The following is a 23,574-nucleotide window of genomic DNA, read 5'->3' as shown; positions in this document are numbered from 1 at the left end:
TGAGCTTGATATTCCTTTCCAATAAATATCGAGGGTCTTATTCTGGTGACATGATGATCGATGCTTGGCTGACGTTTGACAAATTAAAATAAATCTATTTTGTCCACAATGATCTCATCATGTAGGCTATAACCACACTGTATCTGCGAGCAGTTGGCTAGAGCACACGCCACTTGCCAAAGACCAGAGTAGGCACATTCAATATATAATGCAACATTTTTTGTGACAAATACCATCAGTAGAGTTAAAAATGTGATGGAAACCTATTTAACTTGTATTTTTTATTCAGTACATGGGAATTCAACCACAAAAGTTATTTTTATGTGCACTATGTCATCACGCACAGCCTTTAATCCACAACAAGTCAATTTGATGGAAACATCTTTGGCGGAAAAATTTGCATATTTTATTTAAGAGGATTTTAGAATATTCATATGAAAATCTTTCGCCAATTGGATGGAAACCTAGCTAATGTCTCAAGGCTTAAAAATCCTTCTTTAACCTGTCTCCTCCCCTTCATCTACACTGATTGAAGAGGATTTAACAGGTGACATCAATAAGGGATCATAGCTTTCACCTGGATTCACCTGGTCAGTCTATGTCATGGAAAGAGCAGGTGTTCCTAATGTTTCGTTCACTCAGTGTATAAGGGCCTTCTCAGAGAAGGCCAGTTAGACATTTTCTCTGCTTCTGTTCTGTATGCATCTCCCTGTTGTAACATGGAATAAACCGTATTGATTTTCTGATTGATATGACTGATCTACTTTTGGGTCACCTGGAAATTCCCATTACAATGAGCAAAAAGAGAGAGCTTTCCACCATCGCTGTTTCACCTGTTTCCTATTTAAGCAATAAGGCACGAGGGGGTGTGGTATATGGCCAATATAACACGGCTAAGGGCTGTTCTTAAGCACGACACAACGCGGAGTGCCTGGATACAGCCCTTATTCATGGTATATTGGCCATATACCACAAACCCCCGAGGTGCCTTATTATAAACTGGTTCGAAATGTAATTACAACAGGAGAAATACATGTTTTGTCATACCCGTGATATACGGACTGATATACCACGGCTTTCAGCCAATCAGCACTCGAACAACCCAGTTTATAATAGACAGTATGGGGGCCATGTCCACCGGAGGAGACTTTACAGTACGGCTCAGGGCCTGTTCTGTGAACCCAAGCATACACACGCACACACCTCAGAGCTTATGAAAGCGGTCACCTCTTCTGTGAAGCGGGCCTGTTGCACCCAGATCTCTATCTCTCTCTCTCTCTCACACACACACGCACTCACACACACAGCTCTGTGTTACGGTCACAACTATCAGACCTGAAGACTCAAACACATATACGCCACAGACACACCACATTCTTTCAAGGTGTGCAGACAAACACAGCTACACAAATTCACCACACATTTGTATACAGGCAAACACACACTCTTCCGGATGCAAATACACACACACAAACCCCTGTCCCAGACAGATGGCAGCAGTCCCAGCTGTCCTGAGATGTTCTGTGGCTGTCTGTCTCCCCTAATCTGGGTTAGCCTCACACTACCAGGACAACAAAGACACAGAGAAATTACAGAACAAGACCGAGAGAGCGAGCGAGCGAGAGAAAAGAGAGACAGAAGTGAAGACGAGTCATGTAAGGAAGAGTCACGTAGCAGTCAGGCAGCCAACGGGCTACTATAACCCCTTTCAGAATAACCCCCATTCAGACGGATGGATACTACAGAGGATACACTAGTAGTAGTGATGATAACTGCACATATAGCCCAGGGGAAATAGACGATTACAATCTGAATTCTCACACAATCAATAGGAGTCTTATGTTAAACTGTGGTGGTTACACTTCCAAAGTCTGCCGACAGACCAAACCACTACGAGCTGTAACTGAGGAACTACAGTATGTTATAATTTCCCCTATCCCATAATAACCATGACTCTGACATTATACAGTACATTCGGAAAGTATTCAGACCCCTTGACTTTTACCAAATTTTGTTACATTACACCCTTATTCTAAAATGGATTAAATAGTTTTTTTCCCCCATCATCAATCTACACACAATACCCATAATGACAAAGCAAAAACAGGTTTTTAGAATTTTTAGCAAATGTATTAAAAATAACGGAATTATCACATTTACATAAGTATTCAGACCCTTTACTCATATCAAATCAAATGTATTGGTCACATACACATGGTTAGCAGATGTTATTGCGAGTGTAGCGAAATGCTTGTGCTTCTAGTTCCGACAGTGCAGTAATATCTAGCAAGTAATATCTAACAGTTCCACAACAAATATCTAACACACACAAATCTAAGTAAAGGAATGGAATAAGAATATATAAATATATGGATGAGCAATGTCATTGTCAGAGCGGCATAGGCTAAGATGCAATAGATAGTATAGAATACAGTATATACATATGAGACGAGTAATGCAAGATATGTAAACATTATTAAAGTAGCATTATTAAAGTGACTAGTGTTCCATTTATTAAAGTGGCCAATGACTTTCAAGTCTGTATGTAGGCAGCAGCCTCTCTGTGCTAGTGATGGCTGTTTAACAGTCTGATGGCCTTGAGATAGAAGCTGTTTTTCAGTCTCTCGGTCCCAGCTTTGATGCACCTGTCATTGATGTGGATTTTTACATTAATATGGATTTTTATCTCTGTTGCTATGCAATAACTTAATTGGTTCCTCTCACTGGGTTTGAGTGTGTGTGAAATGGGGATCTGACCTCGGGTCGAATTCCTCACTCTTACCTAATCCACGGCTGTCCTACCTTATCAGGGACTGAAATCAGACTGTTGCCTTTTGCCTCTCTCCTCAGACAAAGTCCTGAAAACGGAGCCAGAGTTGAACAAAGTTCAGACTAAACATGATTAATTGCAGCATGACGGGAGGGGAGAGAGGAGTTGGGCTTGGGTATGTTTGAGAGATCGAGTGTGGACCTGCCATGTCCAACAATCAATCTCCAGGTCAAGCCAGGGTGAGCCAGGGTTGAACAGAGTTCAAACTGAACATGACAGGGCTGTTATTTGTGTATACATAGGAGGGAAGTCAGATTTCGCCACTATCATAGACTAAGGAAGTGGGCGGAGAGGTCAAGAGGGGGAAACTGGAGAACGTGGTGGGAGAACCCAAGAGGGAGGGGTTAAGCTAAAATATATGTGAAAATGACTATATAAACAGAGCAGGGAGGTAAAAGGGAGACGCTTTGCAAACCACCTCGGCTCTATTGCTGATGTAATAAAGTCTATCTTAATTCAACAAAAACTCTGAAATACTTTGTTTCTTTGATCAGTATAAGGACAAATTTGCCACATCATACTGACCTCGCCTTCTGGATGATAGCGGGGTGAACAGGCAGTGGCTCGGGTGGTAGTTGTCCTTTTTGGTCTTCCTGTGACATCGGGTGCTGTAGGTGTCCTTGAGGGCAGGTAGTTTGCCCCTGGTGATGCGTTGTGCAGACCTCTGGAGAGCCCTGCGGTTCTGGGTGTTGCAGTTGCCATACCAGGCGGTGATACAGCCTGACAGAATGCTCTCAATTGTGCATCTGTAAAAGTTTGTGAGGGTTTTAGGTGACACATTTCTTCAGCCTCCTGAGGTTGAAGAGACAGTGTTGCACCTTCTTCACCACACTGTCTGTGTGGGTGGACCATTTCAGTACTTTGTTGAAGCACCTATGGCAGTGATTAGTCTCAAGTCTTCTTGGGTATGACGCTACAAGCTTGGCACACTTGTATTTGGAGAGTTTCTCCCATTCTTCTGTGCAGGTCCTCTCAAGCTCTGTCAGGTTGGATGGGGAGCGTCGCTGCATTTTCAGGTCTTTCCAGAGATGTTCGATCGGGTTCAAGTCCGGGCTCTGGCTGGCCCACTCAGAGATTCAGAGACTTGTCCCGAAACCACTCCTGCGTTGTCTTGGCTGTGTGCTTAGGGTTGTTGTCCTGTTGGAAGGTGAACTTTCGCCCCAGTCTGAGCGCTCTGGAGAAGGTTTTCATCAAGGATCTCTCTGTACTTTGCTCCGTTCATCTTTGCCTCGATCCTGACTAGTCTCCTAGTCCCTGCTGCTGAAAAACATCCCCACAACATGATGCTGCCACCACCATGCTTCACCGAAGGGATGGTGCCAGGTTTTCTCCAGAATTGACGCTTGGCATTCAGGCCAAAGAGTTCAATCTTGGTTTCATCAGACCAGAGAATCTTGTTTCTCATGGTCTGAGAGTCCTTTAGGTGCCTTTTGGCAAACTCCAAGCAGGCTGTCATGTGCCTTTTACTGAGGAGTGGCTTCCGTCTGGCCACTCTACCATAAAAGGCCTGATTTGTGGAGTGCTTCAGAGATGGTTGTCCTTCTGGAAGGTTTTTCCATCCCCACAGAGGAACTCTGTCAGAGTTCCTCTGTGACCATCACCTCCCTGACCAAGGCCCTTCTCCCCCGATTGCTCAGTTTTCACTTTGTCATTATGGGGTATTGTGTGTAGATTGATGAGGATTTTTATTTTTTTTTAAATCAATTTTAGAATAAGGCTGTAACGTAACAAAATGTTGAAAAAGTCAAGGGGTCTGAATACTTTCTGAATGCACTGATATATCTTCACTAAAGTACTGTGACAGTACATCAGCAGTAGGCTTAAAGCTGCAATGTGTAACTTTCTGGGCGACTCGACCAAATTCACATAGACATTTTCATTATAGACATGTCATTTTTCATTGAAAGCAAGTCTAAGAAGCGGTAGAAATATTCTATGTGGGCAATTTCTATGCTTCCTGTTCTTAAATTTAGTTTTTTGCGTGTTTTACTTTCGATTTTGTACACCAGCTTCAAACAGCTGAAAATACAATATTTTTGGTTATGGAAAACATATTTAACAGTGGTTTAGATGGCACAATGATTATGTACACTATACTTGCTTGTTTTGTCACATAACCTGAAATTTGACAAACTATTTGAATTTTTGCAACTGGGAAATGGCGGAGCGATTTCTGCATAGTGCATCTTTAACTACAAAGTAGCCTATGCTTACCTGGCAGAATGATATCATGATTATTTGCATCAGTCCAGGGGTATTTGTTTTGCAAACACTACCATCACCTGTGCACTACAAAAACACTGCTAGACAACAGCCTCTTGCTGGTGCACACTGGAATTAAAGAGTTACTACATCCAAAAATCTAAATTTCTAAAATGTTCTCCTGATGTGGTTTAAAGGGATACTTCGGTATTTTTGGGTAATTTTCTACTTACCCAGAGTCAGACGAACTCATGGATACCATTTTTATGCCTCCTCGTTCAGTTTGAAGGAAGTTGAAGGTAGCATATTGTTCTCTTAGCTGGAAGTCTATGGGTATCTACTAGCCAGCTCCTCTCAAAAGCAGGGAAATAGACCTTCTAACTACTCCAAAGCTGGGTGGTTAGAGCTTGGTACTCTAAGTATTCTTTACAAGTATATATGAAATTATAATATTTGGATTATAGTTGTTTGAAAAACATTTCTTTTTGGAACTTTTTTCTCAGAACTAAGCATTTCATTCATCCGATGTTATAGGCTGTGTGCGAGTGTCAACACAGCTGGACAGTTTTGAACGAGTTTTCTAGATTTCAAGTAAGCAAAGTGTGAGAAGAGTACATCAACGATAAACCCCACAGAAGAAGAAGAGAACATCAACGATAAACCCCACAGAAGTAGAGTAAACTGCCATTGCTTGTTGAAAGCGATATTTATACCTTGCAGCCGTGACTGTGAAGATTGTTGACACTGACGGAAGTATTTTCAAACTATTAGCTAGCTTATGTTAGCAAGTAGCTAGCTAGCCCACGTAGCTAAGTGTGGTTACAGACTTGTGTTACATCGACGGACTACAATCACTTGTCCAATATCAAATATGGTTTATGGGTGTGCTGTAAAAACGTGTAATCTTTCACAAACTTCAATTGAATGATGTGGACCAATTGAAACTATGGCTAGTTGCCCTGAATATAGATAACACTGACCAAGGACCTCAGAAAGTTAGTATACTGAACAAAAATAAACGCAAAGTGTTGGTCCCATGTTTCATTAGCTGAAATAAAAGATCCCAGAAACACTCCATATGCACAAAAAGCTTCTCACATTGTGTGCACACATTTGTTTACATCCCTGTTAGTGAGCATTTCTCCTTTGCCAAGATAATCCATCCACCTGACAGGTGTGGCATATCAAGAAGCTGATTAAATAGCATGATTATTACACAGGTGCACATTGTGCTGGGGACAATTTGTAACATAATACCACAGATGTCTCAAGTTAAGGGAGCGTGTAATTGGCATGCTGACTGCAGGAATGTCCACCAGAGCTGTTGCCAGAGAATTGAATGTTCATTTCTCTACCATAAGCCGCCTCCAACCTAGTTTTAGAGAATTTGGCAGTACGTCCAACCGGCCTCACAACCGCAGACCATGTGTAACCACGCCAGCCCAGGACCTCCACATCTGGCTTCTTCACGTGTGAGATCGTCTGAAACCAGCCACCCGGACAACTGATGAAACTGTGGGTTTGCACAACTGAAGGATTTCTGTACAAACTGTCAGAAACCGTCTCAGGGAAGCTCATCTGCGTGCTCGTCGTTCTCACCAGGGTCTTGACCTGACTGTAGTTCGGCATCGTAACCGACTTCAGTGGTAAAAATGCTCACTTTCGATGGCCACTGGCATGCTGGAGAAGTGTAATCTTCACAGATGAATCCTGGTTTCAACTGTACCGGGCAGCTGGCAGACAGCGTGTATGGCGTCATGTGGGCGAGCGGGTTGCTGATGTCAACGTTGTGAACAGAGTGCCCCATGGTGGCGGTGGGGTTATGGTATGGGTAAGCATAAGCTACGGACAACAAACAAAATTGCATTTTATCGATGGCAATTTAAATGCACAAAGATACCGTGACGAGATCCTGAGGCCCATTGTCGTGCCATTCATCCGCCTTCACCACCTCATGTTTCAGCATGATAATGCACGGCCCCATATCGCAAGGATTGGTACACAATTCCTGGAAGCTGAAAATGTCCCAGTTCTTCCATGGTCTGCATATTCACCAGACATGTCACCTATTGAGCATGTTTGGGATGCTCTGGATCAATGTGAACTACAACGTGTTCCAGTTCACGCAAATATCCAGCAACTTCACAAAGCCATTGAAGAGGAGTCGGACAACATTCCACAGGCCACACTCAATAGCCTGATCAACTCTATGCGAAGGAGATGTGTCGCGCTGCATGAGGCAAATGGCGCTCACACCAGATAATGACTGGTATTCTGTTCCACGCCCCTTCTTTTTGTTAAGGTATCTGTGACCAACAAATGCATATCTGTATTGCCAGTCATGTGAAATCCATAGATTAGGGCCTAATGAATTTATTTCAATTGACTGATTTACTTATATGAACTGTAACTCAGTAAAATCTTTGAAATTGTTGCATTTATATATTTTTTCAGTGTAGACTATTATGAGAGGATAGAATTGAGCCAAGATGGGACGTTTCCTGAGGGATACAGCGGTCCCATCAGTGGGCATTCGACACACGCCAGCACAAAGTGGAATGGGGGTAAGATGATAATAACATTATCTGATTGATTGAATTGTAGTTAGCTGTTCTCATGATTAAATGTGATAGGCCTGTACATTTTCTCGTGGATAGGCTGTCATCCATTACATCTTTTTGAATGCCCTCCTCAAATCTAAAGAATAGCAGAGTACAACAAAACAACTAACAATGCTCTAAACTATGTGCTGTCCTTTTTCAATTATTCAAAATTGAGTGGTGCCATTATTTGTCTTCATTCAACTTGATCCAAGTACTTTCCAACTAATTGTACAATTTCCACATGCTTGAGAAACTAATCAATTGACTTTATAGTGTTAGCCATGTAATAGATGACAGCATGCCACAAAAACAGAAAAGCTATTATGGCCTTCAAGTGTGTTCTCCTTTGTTTATTTCAAATGAATAAACATTTCCTGGTCCCTTTTCCTTTATTTCTCACTTGGGTTGAGATGGGAGAGGTGCCTGCTGTCGAAAAAAAATCAATTGGCTTTGCCGGTTCATCGATTGTCACGTCATTACATAGGTCTACACTATGTTTAGTTGGCTTTTACCAATTTACCTTCAGTATTCAAATGTTACTGATACATTGATCTGACTGCTGTACAAAATACACAACACAATCTCATGTGGCATACTGTAATAAATCACTTATAGTAGATAAACAGAAATACCTTATTTACATAAGTATTCAGACCCTTTGCTATGAGACTCGAAATTGAGCTCAGGTGCATCCTGTTTCCATTGATCATCCTTGAGCTGTTTCTAAAACTTGGGAGTCCAACTGTGGTAAATTCAATTCATTGGACATGATTTGGAAAGGCACACACCTGTCTATATAAAGGTCCCACAGTTGACATGAAAGTCAGAGCAAAAACCAAGCCATGAGATCGACGGAATTGTCCGTAGAGCTCCGAGACAGGATTGTGTCGAGGCACAGATCTGGGGAAGACTACCAAAAAATGTCTGCAGCATTGAAGGTCCCCAAGAACACCGTGGCATCCATCATTCTTAAATGGAAGTAATTTGGAACCACCAAGACTCTTCCTAGAGCCGGCCAAACTGCTAAATCGGGGGATAAGGGCCTTGGTCAGGAAGGTGACCAAGAACCCGATGGTCACTCTGACAAAGCTCCAGAGTTCCTCTGTGGAAATGGGAGAACCTTCCAGAAGGACAACCATCTCTGCAGTACTCCACCAATCAGGCCTTTATGGTAGAGTGGCCAAACGGAAGGCACTCCTCAGTAAAAGGCACATGACAGCCCGCTTGGAGTTTGCCAAAAGTCACCTAAAGGACTCTCAGACCATGAGAAACAAGATTTTCTGGTCTCATGAAACCAAGATTGAACTCTGGCCTGAATGCCAAGCGTCACATCTGCAGGAAACCTGACACCATCCCTACGGTGAAGCACGGTGGTGGCAGCATCATGCTGTGGGGATGTTGTTCAGTGGCAGGGACTGGGATCGAGGGAAAGATGAACGGAGCAAAGTAGAGAGATCCTTGATGTAAACCTGCTCCAGAGCGCTCAGGACCTCAGACTGGGCCGAAGGTTCACCTTCCAACAGGACAACAACCCTAAGCACACAGCCAAGACAACGTAGGAGTGGCTTCGGGACAAGTCTCTGAATGTCCTTGAGTGGCCCAGCCAGAGCCCGGACTTGAACCCGATCAAATCTCTGGAGAGACCTGAAAATAGCTGTGCAGTGACGCTCCCCATCCAACCGGACAGAGCTTGAGACGATCTGCAGAGAAGAATGGGAGAAACTCCAAATACAGGTGTGCCAAGCTTGTAGCATCATTCCCAAGAAGATTCAAGGCTGTAATCGCTGCCAAAGGTGCTTCAACAAAGTACTGAATAAAGGTCTGAATACTTAAGTAAATGTGATATTTCCGTTTTTTATTTTTAATACATTTGCAAACATTTCTAAAAACCTGTTTTTGCTTTGTCATCATGGGGTATTGTGTGTAGATGAGGGGAAAAAACAATTTAATCAATTTTAGAATAAGGCGGTAAATAACAAGATAATTTGTTATTCGTGGGTAGCTAGATACAAATAATCGAATAACAAGAAACTATTTGATCAGAGTGCAATTATAATCACTAAATGATCTTCTTTATATTTTGTTACTGTGTGTGGGGACAAGCAAGAATAATGTCACTTACTCGATAGACAGCTGTCCATTCGGTCCAGCAGGTATGGGCTGCTTCTTCCAGTTTCTTTTTGGGACATGGAAGAATGTCTCTATTACGCCAGGATTGATGAGCACAGAAAAGTCATCGGAGTTTGTTACACAGTCTCTGGGTGCGCTGCTTTCTACGCTGTAGATATCAAGCCCCCCAATCGATGGCAGTAAAAAGTCCCACTCCGCGCAGCACAACCACTCATCGTCATTTGCCTTTGGTTGACATGCCCCACAGTTGCACCATCAGTCCCCCTCAGACCTGGCTCTCGCCACCGCTCCTGTTAGCTCATTTACAAACTCCGCTGATTCAGCCTCCCTCCATGCTCGCTCAGCGTCCAACTGCACAAGTTCCTCTTCAGTCAATTCTCGCATAAATAAATATGGCTCTGAATAAAAAAGTTATTTCGATATGCTACCTTCAAACTGCACGCAGAGACATACAAATGGTATCCATGTGTTCGTCTGACTCTGGGTATGTAGGAAATTACCCCAAATACCTAAGTATCCCTTTAAGCATTGTTGTGGGAATCAGGTAAAACATTTAAGATTTTATAGGGTCCTACCTTTCCTACTTCTACTATTCTGTGCTCTATCCCCCCCAGCCCTTTTCTTGATCAGAATGATTTGGTTCCAACCGGTTTGAGCTGAACATGTTGGGGTTGGGCTGGCACGTGTCACTACTGCCTATAGCCTCGGGGGGCTCAGCGCCCCGCCTATATGATCCAGGTTTGGGGTAGAAATGTAGATCTTTCACACGCACACACAAACAACCCAACCCCAACATCAGAAACAAACAACCCCACACTCTCTCTCTGAACAGCACCCCACCCACAGAACTTTACCATGGCATTCCAGCCTGGGAATTCCAGAGCTTTGCTGTGTGTTCAGTTAGGCTGGGGTGTTAAAACCTGCCCTGTGTTCCGTTAGAACAGGGTGGGGGTGGGGTGTTAAAACCTGCCCTGTGTTCCGTTAGAACAGGGTGGGGGTGTGGTGTTAAAACCTGCCCTGTGTTCCGTTAGAACAGGGTGGGGGTGTGGTGTTAAAACCTGCCCTGTGTTCCGTTAGAACAGGGTGGGGGTGTGGTGTTAAAACCTGCCCTGTGTTCCGTTAGAACAGGGTGGGGGGTGTGGTGTTAAAACCTGCCCTGTGTTCCGTTAGAACAGGGTGGGGGTGTGGTGTTAAAACCTGCCCTGTGTTCCGTTAGAACAGGGTGGGGGTGTGGTGTTAAAACCTGCCCTGTGTTCCGTTAGAACAGGGTGGGGGTGTGGTGTTAAAACCTGCCCTGTGTTCCGTTAGAACAGGGTGGGGGTGTGGTGTTAAAACCTGCCCTGTGTTCTGTTAGGCGTCCCCATGCTTCACATCTGAAACAGTTTGTGCATATATTATGACAACATTTTGTGACGTTTTTGTTCGTTTTGGTCTTCGGCAAGGGTTTTTTCGGCTGTTCGTGCACACAATATTTTTTCTCAAGGCAAACCGAATTTCGGTAACTGAAGTCTAATTCCCTTCATCGTTCAACAGTACTTCAATTAAGTGTTTGTTGTCATTCAGTATGAAAAATGTATGCACTCACTAACTGTAAGTCGCTCTGGATAAGAGCGTCTGCTAAATGACTAAAATGTAAAATGTAAATTCAACGATAGACGACTCATTTTCATGCAAATGTTTTCACTTGAGAAATACTGCACCAAACATCTTAGTTTGATGTAAAATTGCATGACTATGATATGCTCGTCAAAAACGTCAAAATGAATGGACAGATTTCTTGAGTTATCTTTGATTAATTCTGACAATTTTTAGGAAGTATATACTGGCTATGGCGTCTCAAGACGGACAAACGGTACTATTGCGGGTTTTTTCAAGCTAAGGTCTTTTAAGGGAGTATGCGTTCGGTTCAGCTAGCAGAGTTCGGCTAGGCTTCAGCCGAACCGAAGCATGCGGAAGCCTTTAGGCCAGGGTGGGGGTGTGGTGTTAACATGCTGACATGTTGTGTTGCTCCCATGTTACACACTACTGTCACACTGGCAAAATGGGAGTTAACAAGAGGGGTATAAGAAGAGGGATATAAACTCTGCCTAACTATAGTAGGTTCTTCTTTTCTCAATAGTTTGAGGAAAAACTAGTTGTTCTTGCTTGGAACTGGAGGCCAAAATGGGGAAGTCTGTGTGTAAGTGAGTATGCACAGTGTAGTATGTGAATTCACATATTATTATTATTTTTAGTCATTTAGCAGACGCTCTTATCCAGAGCGACTTACAGTTAGTGAGTGCATAAATTTTTTTTCATACTGATCCAGGTTTGGGGTAGAAATGTAGATCTTTCACACGCACACACAAACAACCCAACCCCAACATCAGAAACATAAACAACCCCACACTCTCTCTCTGAACAGCACCCCACCCACAGAACTTTACCATGGCATTCCAGCCTGGGAATTCCAGAGCTTTGCTGTGTGTTCAGTTAGTCCGGGGTGTTACACATGAGACTTTCATCTCCATATCAGCAGAGACCAAAACAAGACCACACTAACTGCACTAAAACAGCCAATCCAAATTGGCCATCACGAACATCCAAATAGAAATAAAAGCCCAGCGTATACCTATCCAATGCACACACTGTACATACCTGCTGTAGTTAACCCTTGGCTCACACTATGTTTGTGTGTGTGTCCGGCTGTACACGTGTGTGTGTGTGTGTGTGTGTGTGTGTGTAGCATATGTTACATAATGCTGGTCTATAGGGGCAAAGCAGGAAACAGACACCCAGTCGGGGCCTCAGAGCTGGCTCCTACATACGTATAGAATGTGTGATGTCACACAGCAGATGTAGGATTACCCACCACGCACACACAGTAAATAGTGTGTGTGCACTCTCAGACAAAGACACATTTGGAAGTGCAAAAGCATGGCGCAATTTAGCTTGTTTTAATGCACACGTTGTTATAGAAAAAATATGCAAAACACAGCATTGTTTTGCTTGCTGTAACATAATGGATTGCTTTCCATACATATTCTCACACACACCATCTCTGGGAGATTGATATAACACACACACACGGTTGTCTGTAACCTATCACTCATGTCTGATGAAGCACAATATTCCTCATCCAAACCCTTACCCTCAACTCCCCCGCTGGTCTCCCCTTTACCCCACATACACCCTCCTCTGGCTGGGTAGAGGTAGGGCCAGCTCAGCGCCATATGGTTCTTCCCTCCCACCCATAGACTCTGGGCTATATGTGAAAGGATTGCATACAGTTGAAGTGGGAAGTTTCCATATACCTTAGCCAAATACAGCCAATTCTGTTTTTCACAATTCCTGACATTTAATCCTAGTAAAAATGGGTCAAACGTTTCAGGTAGCCTTCCACAAGCTTCCCACAATAAGTTGGGTGAATTTTGGCCCATTCCTCCTGACAGAGCTGGTGTAACTGAGTCAGGTTTGTAGGCCTCGTTGCTCACACACACTTTTCAGTTCTGCCCACACATTTTCTATAGGATTGAGGTCAGGGCTTTGTGATGACCACGCCAATGCCTTGACTTTGTTGTCCTTAAGCCATTTTGCCACAACTTTGGAAGTATGCTTGGGGTCATTGTCCATTTGGAAGACCCATTTGCGACCAAGCTTTAATCTTCCTGACCGATGTCTTGAGATGTTGCTTCAATATATCCACATAATTTTCCTTCCTCATGATGCCATCTATTTTGTGAAGTGCACCAGTCCCTCCTGCAGCAAAGCACCCCCACAGCATGATGCTACCACCCCTGTGCTTCACGGTTGGGATGGTGTTCTTCGGCTTGCAAGCTGCCCCCTTTTTCCTGCAAACATAATGATGGTCATTATGGCCAAACATATCTATTTTTGTTTAATCAGACCAGAGGACATTTCTCCAAAAAGTACGATCTTTGTCTCCATGTGCAGTTGCAAACCGTAGTCTGGCTTTTTTATGGCGGTTTTGGAGCAGTGGCTTCTTCCTTGCCGAGCGGCCTTTCAGGTTATGTCGATATAGGACTCGTTTTACTGTGGATATAGATACTTTTGTACCTGTTTCCTCCAGCATCTTCACAAGGTCCTTTGCTGTTGTTCTGGGATTGATTTGCACTTTTCGCACCAAAGTATGTTCATCTCTAGGAGACAGAACGCGTCTCCTTCCTGAGTGGTATGACGGCTGCGTGGTCCCATGGTGTTTATACTTGTGTACTATTGTTTGTACAGATGAATGTGGTACCTTCAGTCAACTGGAAATTGCTCCCAAGGATGAACCAGACTTGTGGAGGTCTACAATTTTTTTTCTGAGGTCTTGGCTGATTTCTTTAGATTTTCCCATGATGTCAAGCAAAGAGGCACTGAGTTTGAAGGTAGGCCTTGAAATACATCCACAGGTACACCTCCAATTGACTCAAATGATGTCAATTAGCCTATCAGAAGCTTCTAAAGCCATGACATCATTTTCTGGAATTTTCCAAGATGTTTAAAGGCACAGTCAACTTCTGACCCACTGGAATTGTGATACAGTGAATTATAAGTGAAATAATCTGTCTGTAAACAATTGTTGGAAAAATTACTTGTGTCATGCACAAAGTAGATGTCCTAACCGACTTTCCAAAACGATAGTTTGCTAACAAGAAATGAGTGAAGTGGTTGAGAAATGAGCTTTAACGACTCCAACCTAAGTGTATGTAAACTTCCCACTTCAACTGTAGCTATAAGCAACATACTAGCGTGTTTGTCTATTCTGACCTGCCAGTAGACAGGTTTGATTTAAACAGGACATTCACTGCCTACCTCATGTCAGAAGCATGATGGCCCCATCTGCCCTCAAACACACACCAAACACTAAACACCACCCATCAGACAGCATCACCAGCGGTGCGGAAGGCGCATCACCAGCGATGTGGAAGGCGCATCACCAGCGATGTGGAAGGCACAGTGCTTTTGGAAACCCACAAAAACATTTAGTCTGTTCACTTTCCGTCTCTCTTCACTGACAAATACCCAGACAACACTACCTGTATCCCATTAAACAAAAGATACAAACAACTAAAATATTCCTCTCTGACCTCTAACCTGTAAACACAGAACAGAGGATGGGTGATGTCATGGCTTTCTGTGTTATTCCTGTTTAGAGGGGTGATGATCAGAGGGGTGCCTTTAATCCAATTAAAAGACCCAGTGTTCTGTGTAAATGACACCGGAGGTGATTGAGAGGGGGCTCGATTGGGAGGCTTCAGAGTTCCTCCTCTATGATTAGCAGTATTTCAATAAAACTTTTACACTATAATTATATTTCACAGCACACTAATGCCTAGTTGCCTATACATAACGAATTCCAGCATGGAGCTGACCCCATTATGTAACTGCTATGCAGGTTCTCTGTGTTGAAGTTTCCAAGTATAGCTGACTGCAATATTGTGAAAGGTCAGAAGATGGCCTTGATGAAAGACAAGAGTACATCGGATACATGGGGGGGTGTTACACCCCTGTAAGCTATTGTGAACAACCGCAAACAGTGCCACAAAGTAAAGAAGATATTATTGTCAACAAATATGATGGTCTTCTCGAAGTTCAACCTAATAATGCACACACACATTAACTTTATGATCTCTAATAAAGTTGGTGTTAGATGTTATTTACCATTCGGCCATCAGATTTGCCACCAATGCTCCTTATAGGACACATCACTGCACTCTATACTCCTCTGTAAATTGGTCATCTCTGTATACATGTCGCAAGACCCACTGGTTCTGTTAAAGGTCCCCAAAGCACACACATCCCTGGGTCGCTCCTCTTTTCAGTTTGCTGCAGCTAGCGACTGGAACGAGCTGAAAAAAACACTTAAACTGGACAGTTTTATCTCCATCTCTTCATTCAAAGACTCAATCATGAACATTCTTACTGACAGTTGTGGCTGCTTCGAGTGATGTATTGTTGTCTCTACCTTCTTGGCCTTTGTGCCCAATAATGTTAGTACCATGTTTTGTACTGCTACCATGTTGTTGTCATGTTGTTGTCATGTTGCTACCATGCTATGTTATTGTCTTGGGTCTCTCTTTATGCAGTGTTGTCTATTTTTTCGTGATGTGTGTTTTGTCCTATATTTGTATTTTTTTTTTTTTTTTTATCCCAGCCCCCGTCCCCGCAGGAGGCCTTTTTGCCTTTTGGTAGGCCATCATTGTAAATAAGAATTTGTTCTTAACTGACTTGCCTAGTTAAATAAAGGTTAAATAAAATAATAAAATAAAAATGTATGCGCAAGAGTAGGAGGGGGCGTGGCGGTATAGGGCAGACTCAGCAAAAACGTGCCACTATGTATCGAAGTTCATCAAGCAAACACTATGCGAAATACAATATGGCCTACTAACCCAGGTGAAGTAAACAATAACTTTGTAGCAAATGTTCAGAGAATCCTCATTTCCCACAGCACACCTCACCCTGATATTCAAGATTCCATTCCCAAATTCCTGACCGTGCTCTTGCATGCCGCCGCTAGTGAAAACACAGGCCCTATCCAAACATATCTGTCCAACAAATGTTTTTTAACAGACACAACCCCTACATGTATTTGAAAGCGAATGTAAGCTGTTTTTAGCGAGCCATCCTGTAATCCTGTCCAAAGTGATGCTTACTCATCAGCAGGGCCGAACCAGCGCCCGCACCGACCATCCCATCCCACGCAGCGTGTTTCAGGGCTCCAAACACTCCAGTAATCTCAATATAAAATACGCTGTGCTCGTGAAGTGATCGGAAACTCACCTAATCCTGTTGATGACACGTAGGCTGTTTCTTTTACTTCTTATGCACAAACTATAGGGTTTATTTCTTGAATGTTTTGAAAACCACAAACGCCTCCGTTGCTAGCTTGTACTAGCCTGTTAAAACTACGCACGCTCTCCGTGATGTGAGCATTGCCTGCTGGGACAGAGAGAATGTGCAAGGCAAACATTCCACCAACACAACCAGGGACCACAGTAAGACATAGGCCTACTTCAAATATGTATTTACAACATTATGAGAGCAAAGTGCATGATTATATTTATTTATAGTGGCCTATATTTATTTTTCTAAGTTATAACTTGATTTGCGCTCTCTGATATCCTAAAAGCATTTATTTGAAGTAATCCTAGGCTATCCACATATCAATCTATTCACAATACGTGTGTGTTGTACTAGTGCTTTACAATTCCACAAAGCATTGAACAGTAGATGGAGTCAAAGCGTTAAGAAACATTCTGTCTTTAGTTTTCAGACCAGCAACAATAGTAGCCTATAGGCTAGGCTACAACGTATGGAACTCTACATCTAAGCGGTCTGTCCTGAGCCCCATATGCAGGGATGAGGAGTACAGTTACATGGTTGCATACACATATTTTGTAGTTGTTATCGCGAGTGTAGCGAAATACTTTTGTCCCTAGCTCCAACAGTGCAGTAATACCTAACACAAAACAATAGTGAAGACATCATACATTTGAAATAACACATATGGAATCATGTAGTAACCAAAAAAGTGTTAAACAAATCAAAATATATTTTATATTTGAGATTAATCAAATACCAACCCTTTGCCTTGATGACAGTTTGCACACTCTTGGCATTCTCTCAACCAGCTTCATGAGGTAGTCACCTGGAATGCATTTCAATTAACAGGTGTGCCTTCTTAAAAATTAATTTGTGGAATTTATTTCCTTCTGGAACGTTTGAGCCAATCAGTTGTGTTGTGACAAGGTAGGGGTGGTATACAGAAGATATGGAAAGAGCAGTTCTTAATGTTTTTTTTTATACCACAGCATTGTTGAATACTCATTTCTGATTGGCTAGAAGGGCATTATTCTAAAGTGGGCATTAAAACCAGATAACGGGACAGTTGAAAAAGATATCGGGACACCTTGCAATCATGACACAATAAGTGACTACACATGCAGACCGTACTTGCTACAAAGTTACAGAAAGCTAAACCAACAACTACACAAACTGAAATTAGATACATTGTAAACGCAGGTCAAACGAGGAAAAAACTTAGCTAGATTTTTTTTGGAGCATCTGATGATGACCTAAAGTGGTCAGTGATGAACATGAATTTATCTGGGTATTTAACAAAGTATTGAGAAACTTTTGTTATTGACCAAATACTTATTTTCCACCATAATTTGCAAATAAATTCATTAAAAATCCTACAATGTGATTTTCTGGATTTTTTTTTCTCATTTTGTACCTATGATGAAAATTACAGGCCTCTCTCGTCTTTTTAAGTGGGAGAACTTGCACAATTGGTGGCTGACTTAAATACTTTTGAGTTGTATAGGGTAAGTGGGCTAAGTGTGACTGGCCATTTATATAAATATCCTTAAGCCTTTCTCTGTATGTTTGCTGTCATGGGGGCAATTGGTTCAACTACAGCTATGGTTTCAACCAGTGGAGGCTGGTGGGAGGAGCTATAGGAAGACGGGCTCATTGTAATGCCTGAAATGAAATATATGGAACGGAGTCAAACATGTGGTTTCTATATGTTTAATGTGTTTGATACAATTCTATTACAATGAGCCTGTCCTCCTATAGCTCCTCCCACCAGCCTCCACTGTGTTCAACTGCAGCGTGTATGCTTCCTCAAAATGGACACTCACAGATATTGGGCACGTTCAAGTTCGTCTACAGTGGCTAATGCAGCCAACTGTAGACGAAAGTCGATGAGTGAAGTAGGGGGAGGTGCATTTGCGATAGCTGAAAGTCAGACATTGTTACTACAGCAAGAAACATAGTTTATAAAAAAGTTTTTCTTTATAATAAACATGTCTCTTACCCCTGTATCACACACAAACTGAATTCACAATCATGTGTACATTGTAGCCTAATCAATTGGTGAGAGAGGTCTCAAATATTACATTCATTTGCACACAGTATACCCTATACATGAGTCACGGAAAAGTTTGTTCCTGTTTCAGTCGTGGGTCAAACAAAACACCCTAATGATTAGTTGACAATAGCCTCCCACGATGCAGGCAATAGCTGCAGATCGAAGTTGGTGAGAAGCAAGTTCATACAGTGGATATGAATGTGCAAGTCTGACAACTTTTATCCCCATAATGCAACACAGTTTTGAAAGGTGATGACCAACATGTTCACCGAATTGACAAAACTGATCTGCTCAAACGCACCCACTATCCACATATTTCTTGCTCTCTCTCTCTCTTGCTCTCACTCAAACACACACACACTGTTTTGGCACCTGTTAACATTTTACATTTTACATTTTAGTCATTTAGCAGACGCTCTTATCCAGAGCGACTTACAGGAGCAATTAGGGTTAAGTGCCTTGCTCAAGGGCACATTTACGTCATTTAGCAGACGCTCTTATCCAGAGCGACTACAAATTGGTGCATTCACCCTATAGCCAGTGGGATAACCACTTTACAATTATACTTTTTTGTTTTTTGGGGGTAAAAGGATTACTTTATCCTATCCCAGGTGTTCCTTAAAGAGGTGGGGTTTCAAATGTCTCTGGAAGGTGGTGAGTGACTCCGCTGTCCTGGCGTCGTGAGGGAGCTTGTTCCACCATTGGGGTGCCAGAGCAGCGAACAGTTTTGACTGGGCTGAGCGGGAACTATGCTTCCGCAGAGGAAGGGGAGCCAGCAGGCCAGAGGTGGATGAACGCAATGCCCTCGCCTGGGTGTAGGGACTGATCAGAGCCTGAAGGTACGGAGGTGCCGTTCCCCTCACTGCTCCATAGGCAAGCACCATGGTCTTGTAACGGATGCGAGCTTCAACTGGAAGCCAGTGGAGTGTGCGGAGGAGGGGGGTGACGTGAGAGAACTTGGGCAGGTTGAACACCAGATGGGCTGCGGCATTCTGGATGAGTTGTAGGGGTTTAATGGCACAGGCAGGGAGCCCAGCCAACAGCGAGTTGCAGTAATCCAGACGGGAGATGACAAGTGCCTGGATTAGGACCTGTGCCGCTTCCTGTGTAAGGCAGGGTCGTACTCTCCGAATGTTGTAGAGCATGAACCTGCAGGATCGGGTCACCGCCTTGATGTTAGCGGAGAACGACAGGGTGTTGTCCAGGGTCACGCCAAGGCTCTTCGCACTCTGGGAGGAGGACACAACGGAGTTGTCAACCGTGATGGCGAGATCATGGAACGGGCAGTCCTTCCCCGGGAGGAAGAGCAGCTCCGTCTTGCCAGGGTTCAGCTTGAGGTGGTGATCCGTCATCCATACTGATATGTCGGCCAGACATGCAGAGATGCGATTCGCCACCTGGTTATCAGAAGGGGGAAAGGAGAAGATTAGTTGTGTATCGTCAGCGTAGCAATGATAGGAGAGGCCATGTGAGGATATGACAGAGCCAAGTGACTTGGTGTATAGGGAGAAAAGGAGAGGGCCTAGAACTGAGCCCTGGGGACACCAGTGGTGAGAGCACGTGGTGCGGAGACAGCTTCTCGCCACGCCACTTGGTAGGAGCGACCGGTCAGGTAGGACGCAATCCAGGAGTGAGCCGCGCCGGAGATGCCCAGCTCGGAGAGGGTGGAGAGGAGGATCTGATGGTTCACTGTATCAAAGGCAGCAGACAGGTCTAGAAGGACAAGAGCAGAGGAGAGAGAGTTAGCTTTAGCAGTGCGGAGAGCCTCCGTGACACAGAGAAGAGCAGTCTCAGTTGAATGACCAGTCCTGAAACCTGACTGGTTTGGATCAAGAAGGTCATTCTGAGAGAGATAGCAAGAGAGTTGGCTAAAGACGGCACGCTCAATAGTTTTGGAAAGAAAAGAGAGAAGGGATACTGGTCTGTAGTTGTTGACATCAGTGGGATCGAGTGTTGGTTTTTTGAGAAGGGGTGCAACTCTCGCTCTCTTGAAGACGGAAGGGACATGGCCAGCGGTCAAGGATGAGTTGATCAGCGAGGTGAGGTAGGGGAGAAGGTCACCGGAGATGGTCTGGAGAAGAGAGGAGGGGATGGGGTCAAGCGGGCAGGTTGTTGGGCGGCCTGCAGTCACTAGTCGCAAGATTTTATCTGGAGAGAGAGGGGAGAAAGAAGTCAAAGCATAGGGTAGGGCAGTGTGAGCAGGACCAGCAGTGTCATTAGACTTAACAAACGAGGATCGGATGTCGTCAACCTTCTTTTCAAAGTGGTTGACAAAGTCATCCACAGAGAGGGAGGAGGGGGGGGGGAGGATTCAGCAGTGAGGAGAATGTGGCAAAGAGCTTCCTAGGGTTAGAGGCAGATGCTTGGAATTTAGAGTGGTAGAAAGTGGCCTTAGCAGCAGAAACAGATGAAGAAAATGTAGAGAGGAGGGAGGAAAAGATGCCAGGTCGGCAGGGAGTTTAGTTTTCTTCCATTTCCGCTCAGCTGCCCGGAGCTCTGTTCTGTGAGCTCGCAATGAGTCATCAAGCCACAGAGCTGGAGGGGAGGACCGAGCCGGCCGGGAGGATAGGGGACACAGGGAGTCAAAGGATGCAGAAAGGGAGGAGAGGAGGGTTGAGGAGGCAGAATCAGGAGATTGGAGGGAGAAGGATTGAGCAGAGGGAAGAGATGATAGGATGGAAGAGGAGAGAGTAGTGGGAGAGAGAGAGCGAAGGTTGCGGCGGCGCGTTACCATCTGTGTAGGGGCAGAGTGAGTAGTGTTGGAGGAGAGCGAGAGAGAAAAGGATACAAAGTAGTGGTCGGAGACATGGAGGGGAGTTGCAGTGAGATTAGTAGAAGAGCAACATCTAGTAAAGATGAAGTCAAGCGTATTGCCTGCCTTGTGAGTGGGGGGGTGGTGAGAGGGTGAGGTCAAAAGAGGAGAGGAGTGGAAAGAAGGAGGCAGAGAGAAATGAGTCAAATGTAGACGTGGGGAGGTTGAAATCCCCCAAAACTGTGAAGGGTGAGCCATCCTCAGGAAAGGAACTTATCAAGGCGTCAAGCTCATTGATGAACTCTCCAAGGGAACCTGGAGGGCGATAGATGACAAGGATATTAAGCTTAAATGGGCTAGTGACTGTGACAGCGTGGAATTCAAATGAGGAGATAGACAGATGGGTTAGGGGAAAAATTGAGAATGACCACTTGGGAGAGATGAGGATTCCTGTGCCACCACCCCTCTGACCAGATGCTCTCGGGGTATGCGAGAACACATGGTCAGACGAGGAGAGAGCAGTAGGAGTAGCAGTGTTTTCAGTGGTAATCCATGTTTCCGTCAGCGCCAGGAAGTCGAGGGACTGGAGGGTAGCATAGGCTGGGATGAAGTCAGCCTTGTTGGCGGCAGAACGGCAGTTCCAGAGGCTGCCTGAGACCTGGAACTCCAGGTGTGTGGTGCGTGCAGGGACCACCAGGTTAGAGAGGCAGCAGCCACGCGGTGTGAGGCGTTTGAGTAGCCTGTGCGGAGAGGAGAGAACAGGGATAGGCAGAGGCATAGTTGACAGGCTGCAGCAGATGGCTACAATAATGCAGAGGAGATCGGAATGAAATGAACTAAACATCAGGGAAAGGAGAGAGCAGGCCTCCCTCACCAAAAAAGAAAATATATATATATAACTCTCCCAACTTCCACCTCAGAAACTATAATTGTTTCACTGAACCACCCGAGTAAAACTCTCCCAACTTCCACTTTAGAAATTAGAATTGTTGTAAACTACAGCAGACTGTTATCAGTAGCTGTAATTAAGTACAGCAGCTACCAACCACCTAACGTTAATGCCTCGGATGAGGTTAGAAAAACAGCTGAATGGTAGCAGCTAGCTGGCTCAATCACAGGTACTCTTAAGCATGAAATAACATTGGAAACAATTAACCACAGTTGCAAAAAGTTACCAGTAGCTACCCGCTAGCTAGCTAGCTAGCTAGCTTTGTTGGTCCAAGTAGTGGGTAAGCTAGCCTCGTGCTTCGCCGGGGTCCGCCGAATACAGTCCTTACCTACAATAATTACCTACAATAACCTTCAATAACTACCTGAGTAAGCTACCTATAATACCAAACTACAATACCTACCTACAATCTAAATACATGGTTTAAGCTTTACTCAACACCATATAAGAAGCCAAGCTTACCTTTCATAACGCAGCAATGATTAAACGTTGGGTAGCTAGCACAAAGATATTGTATTTAGCTACTACAGTACAGCCAGCTGGTAGTGTTGGCTAGCTAGCAATGGCTGCTGTGTTGACTTTGTTTGAAAAACGTCGTCGCTGCGAACGAATGTAGCTGGCTAAAAGGATATTGTTTTTAGTTGCAACCGTTGCTAATAGCTACTCGCCAGCTAATCCAGGAGGTGAGTTAGCTAGCTAGCTTCGTGCTACACCCGGCACCGCCGAATACAAAAGTAACCTACAATAACTACACAACAGCTACCCACAACAGCCCACGATGCCTACCTATACTACTTAATAATATACAGCCCACGATGCCTACCTATAATACCTAACTACAATCTAAATACATAGTTTAAGCCTTACTCGACAAAGCCCAAGCTATGTATAAAGCCAAACTGGCAGACTGCAATCAGTAGCCGAAATTAAGTACAGCAGCTACCAACCACCTAACGTAAGTGTTGTACTTCCTAACAGCCAATAGATGGGGTTCTTTAACAAATATTCATACAGTCTGCTCTCAGGTGTGTGAATAACCCTCAGAGGATGCATGGTATGGGTTTAGCTGACTCAAACTGAACAGTGAAATGCTTTACATAACTTTATTTCTATGTTTCACTGTTTATTATGAAATACCAGTTGTGGTTTAGGATGAAAGACATAAACACATGCGCACACACACAGTCTAGTTTTATTAACCTTGTGGGGACACCCAATTGATTCCCATTCAAAATCCAATTTTCCCTA

At 43.9% G+C, this 23,574-nt stretch overlaps 1 protein-coding gene across 3 annotated transcripts in view; it reads right to left on the bottom strand.

Moving 5' to 3' along the window:
* fam169ab (family with sequence similarity 169 member Ab) overlaps window positions 1-16,683 on the bottom strand; it is a 37,852-nt gene extending 21,169 nt beyond the window's left edge. Inside the window, exon 1 of one of the 3 annotated variants that reach the window (XM_041886807.2) lies at window positions 16,531-16,683. Coding sequence is in view for 2 of the 3 variants with exons in the window: in XM_041886805.2 (XP_041742739.2) it covers window positions 9,758-9,824 (67 nt within the window). In the remaining variant the exon portion in view is untranslated. Of the gene's footprint in view, window positions 1-9,757; window positions 10,319-16,403; window positions 16,482-16,530 lie in introns of those variants that run through there. The other 2 variants (XM_041886806.2, XM_041886805.2) reach the window with 2 other exon arrangements.
* Window positions 16,684-23,574: the final 6,891 nt, after the last annotated feature.

The sequence above is a fragment of the Coregonus clupeaformis genome, chromosome 9 (assembly GCF_020615455.1).
Source record: "Coregonus clupeaformis isolate EN_2021a chromosome 9, ASM2061545v1, whole genome shotgun sequence".
NCBI lineage: Eukaryota > Metazoa > Chordata > Actinopteri > Salmoniformes > Salmonidae > Coregonus > Coregonus clupeaformis.
The sequence above is the reverse complement of the archived record's forward strand: the minus strand, read 5'-3'. Positions and strand labels throughout refer to the sequence as shown.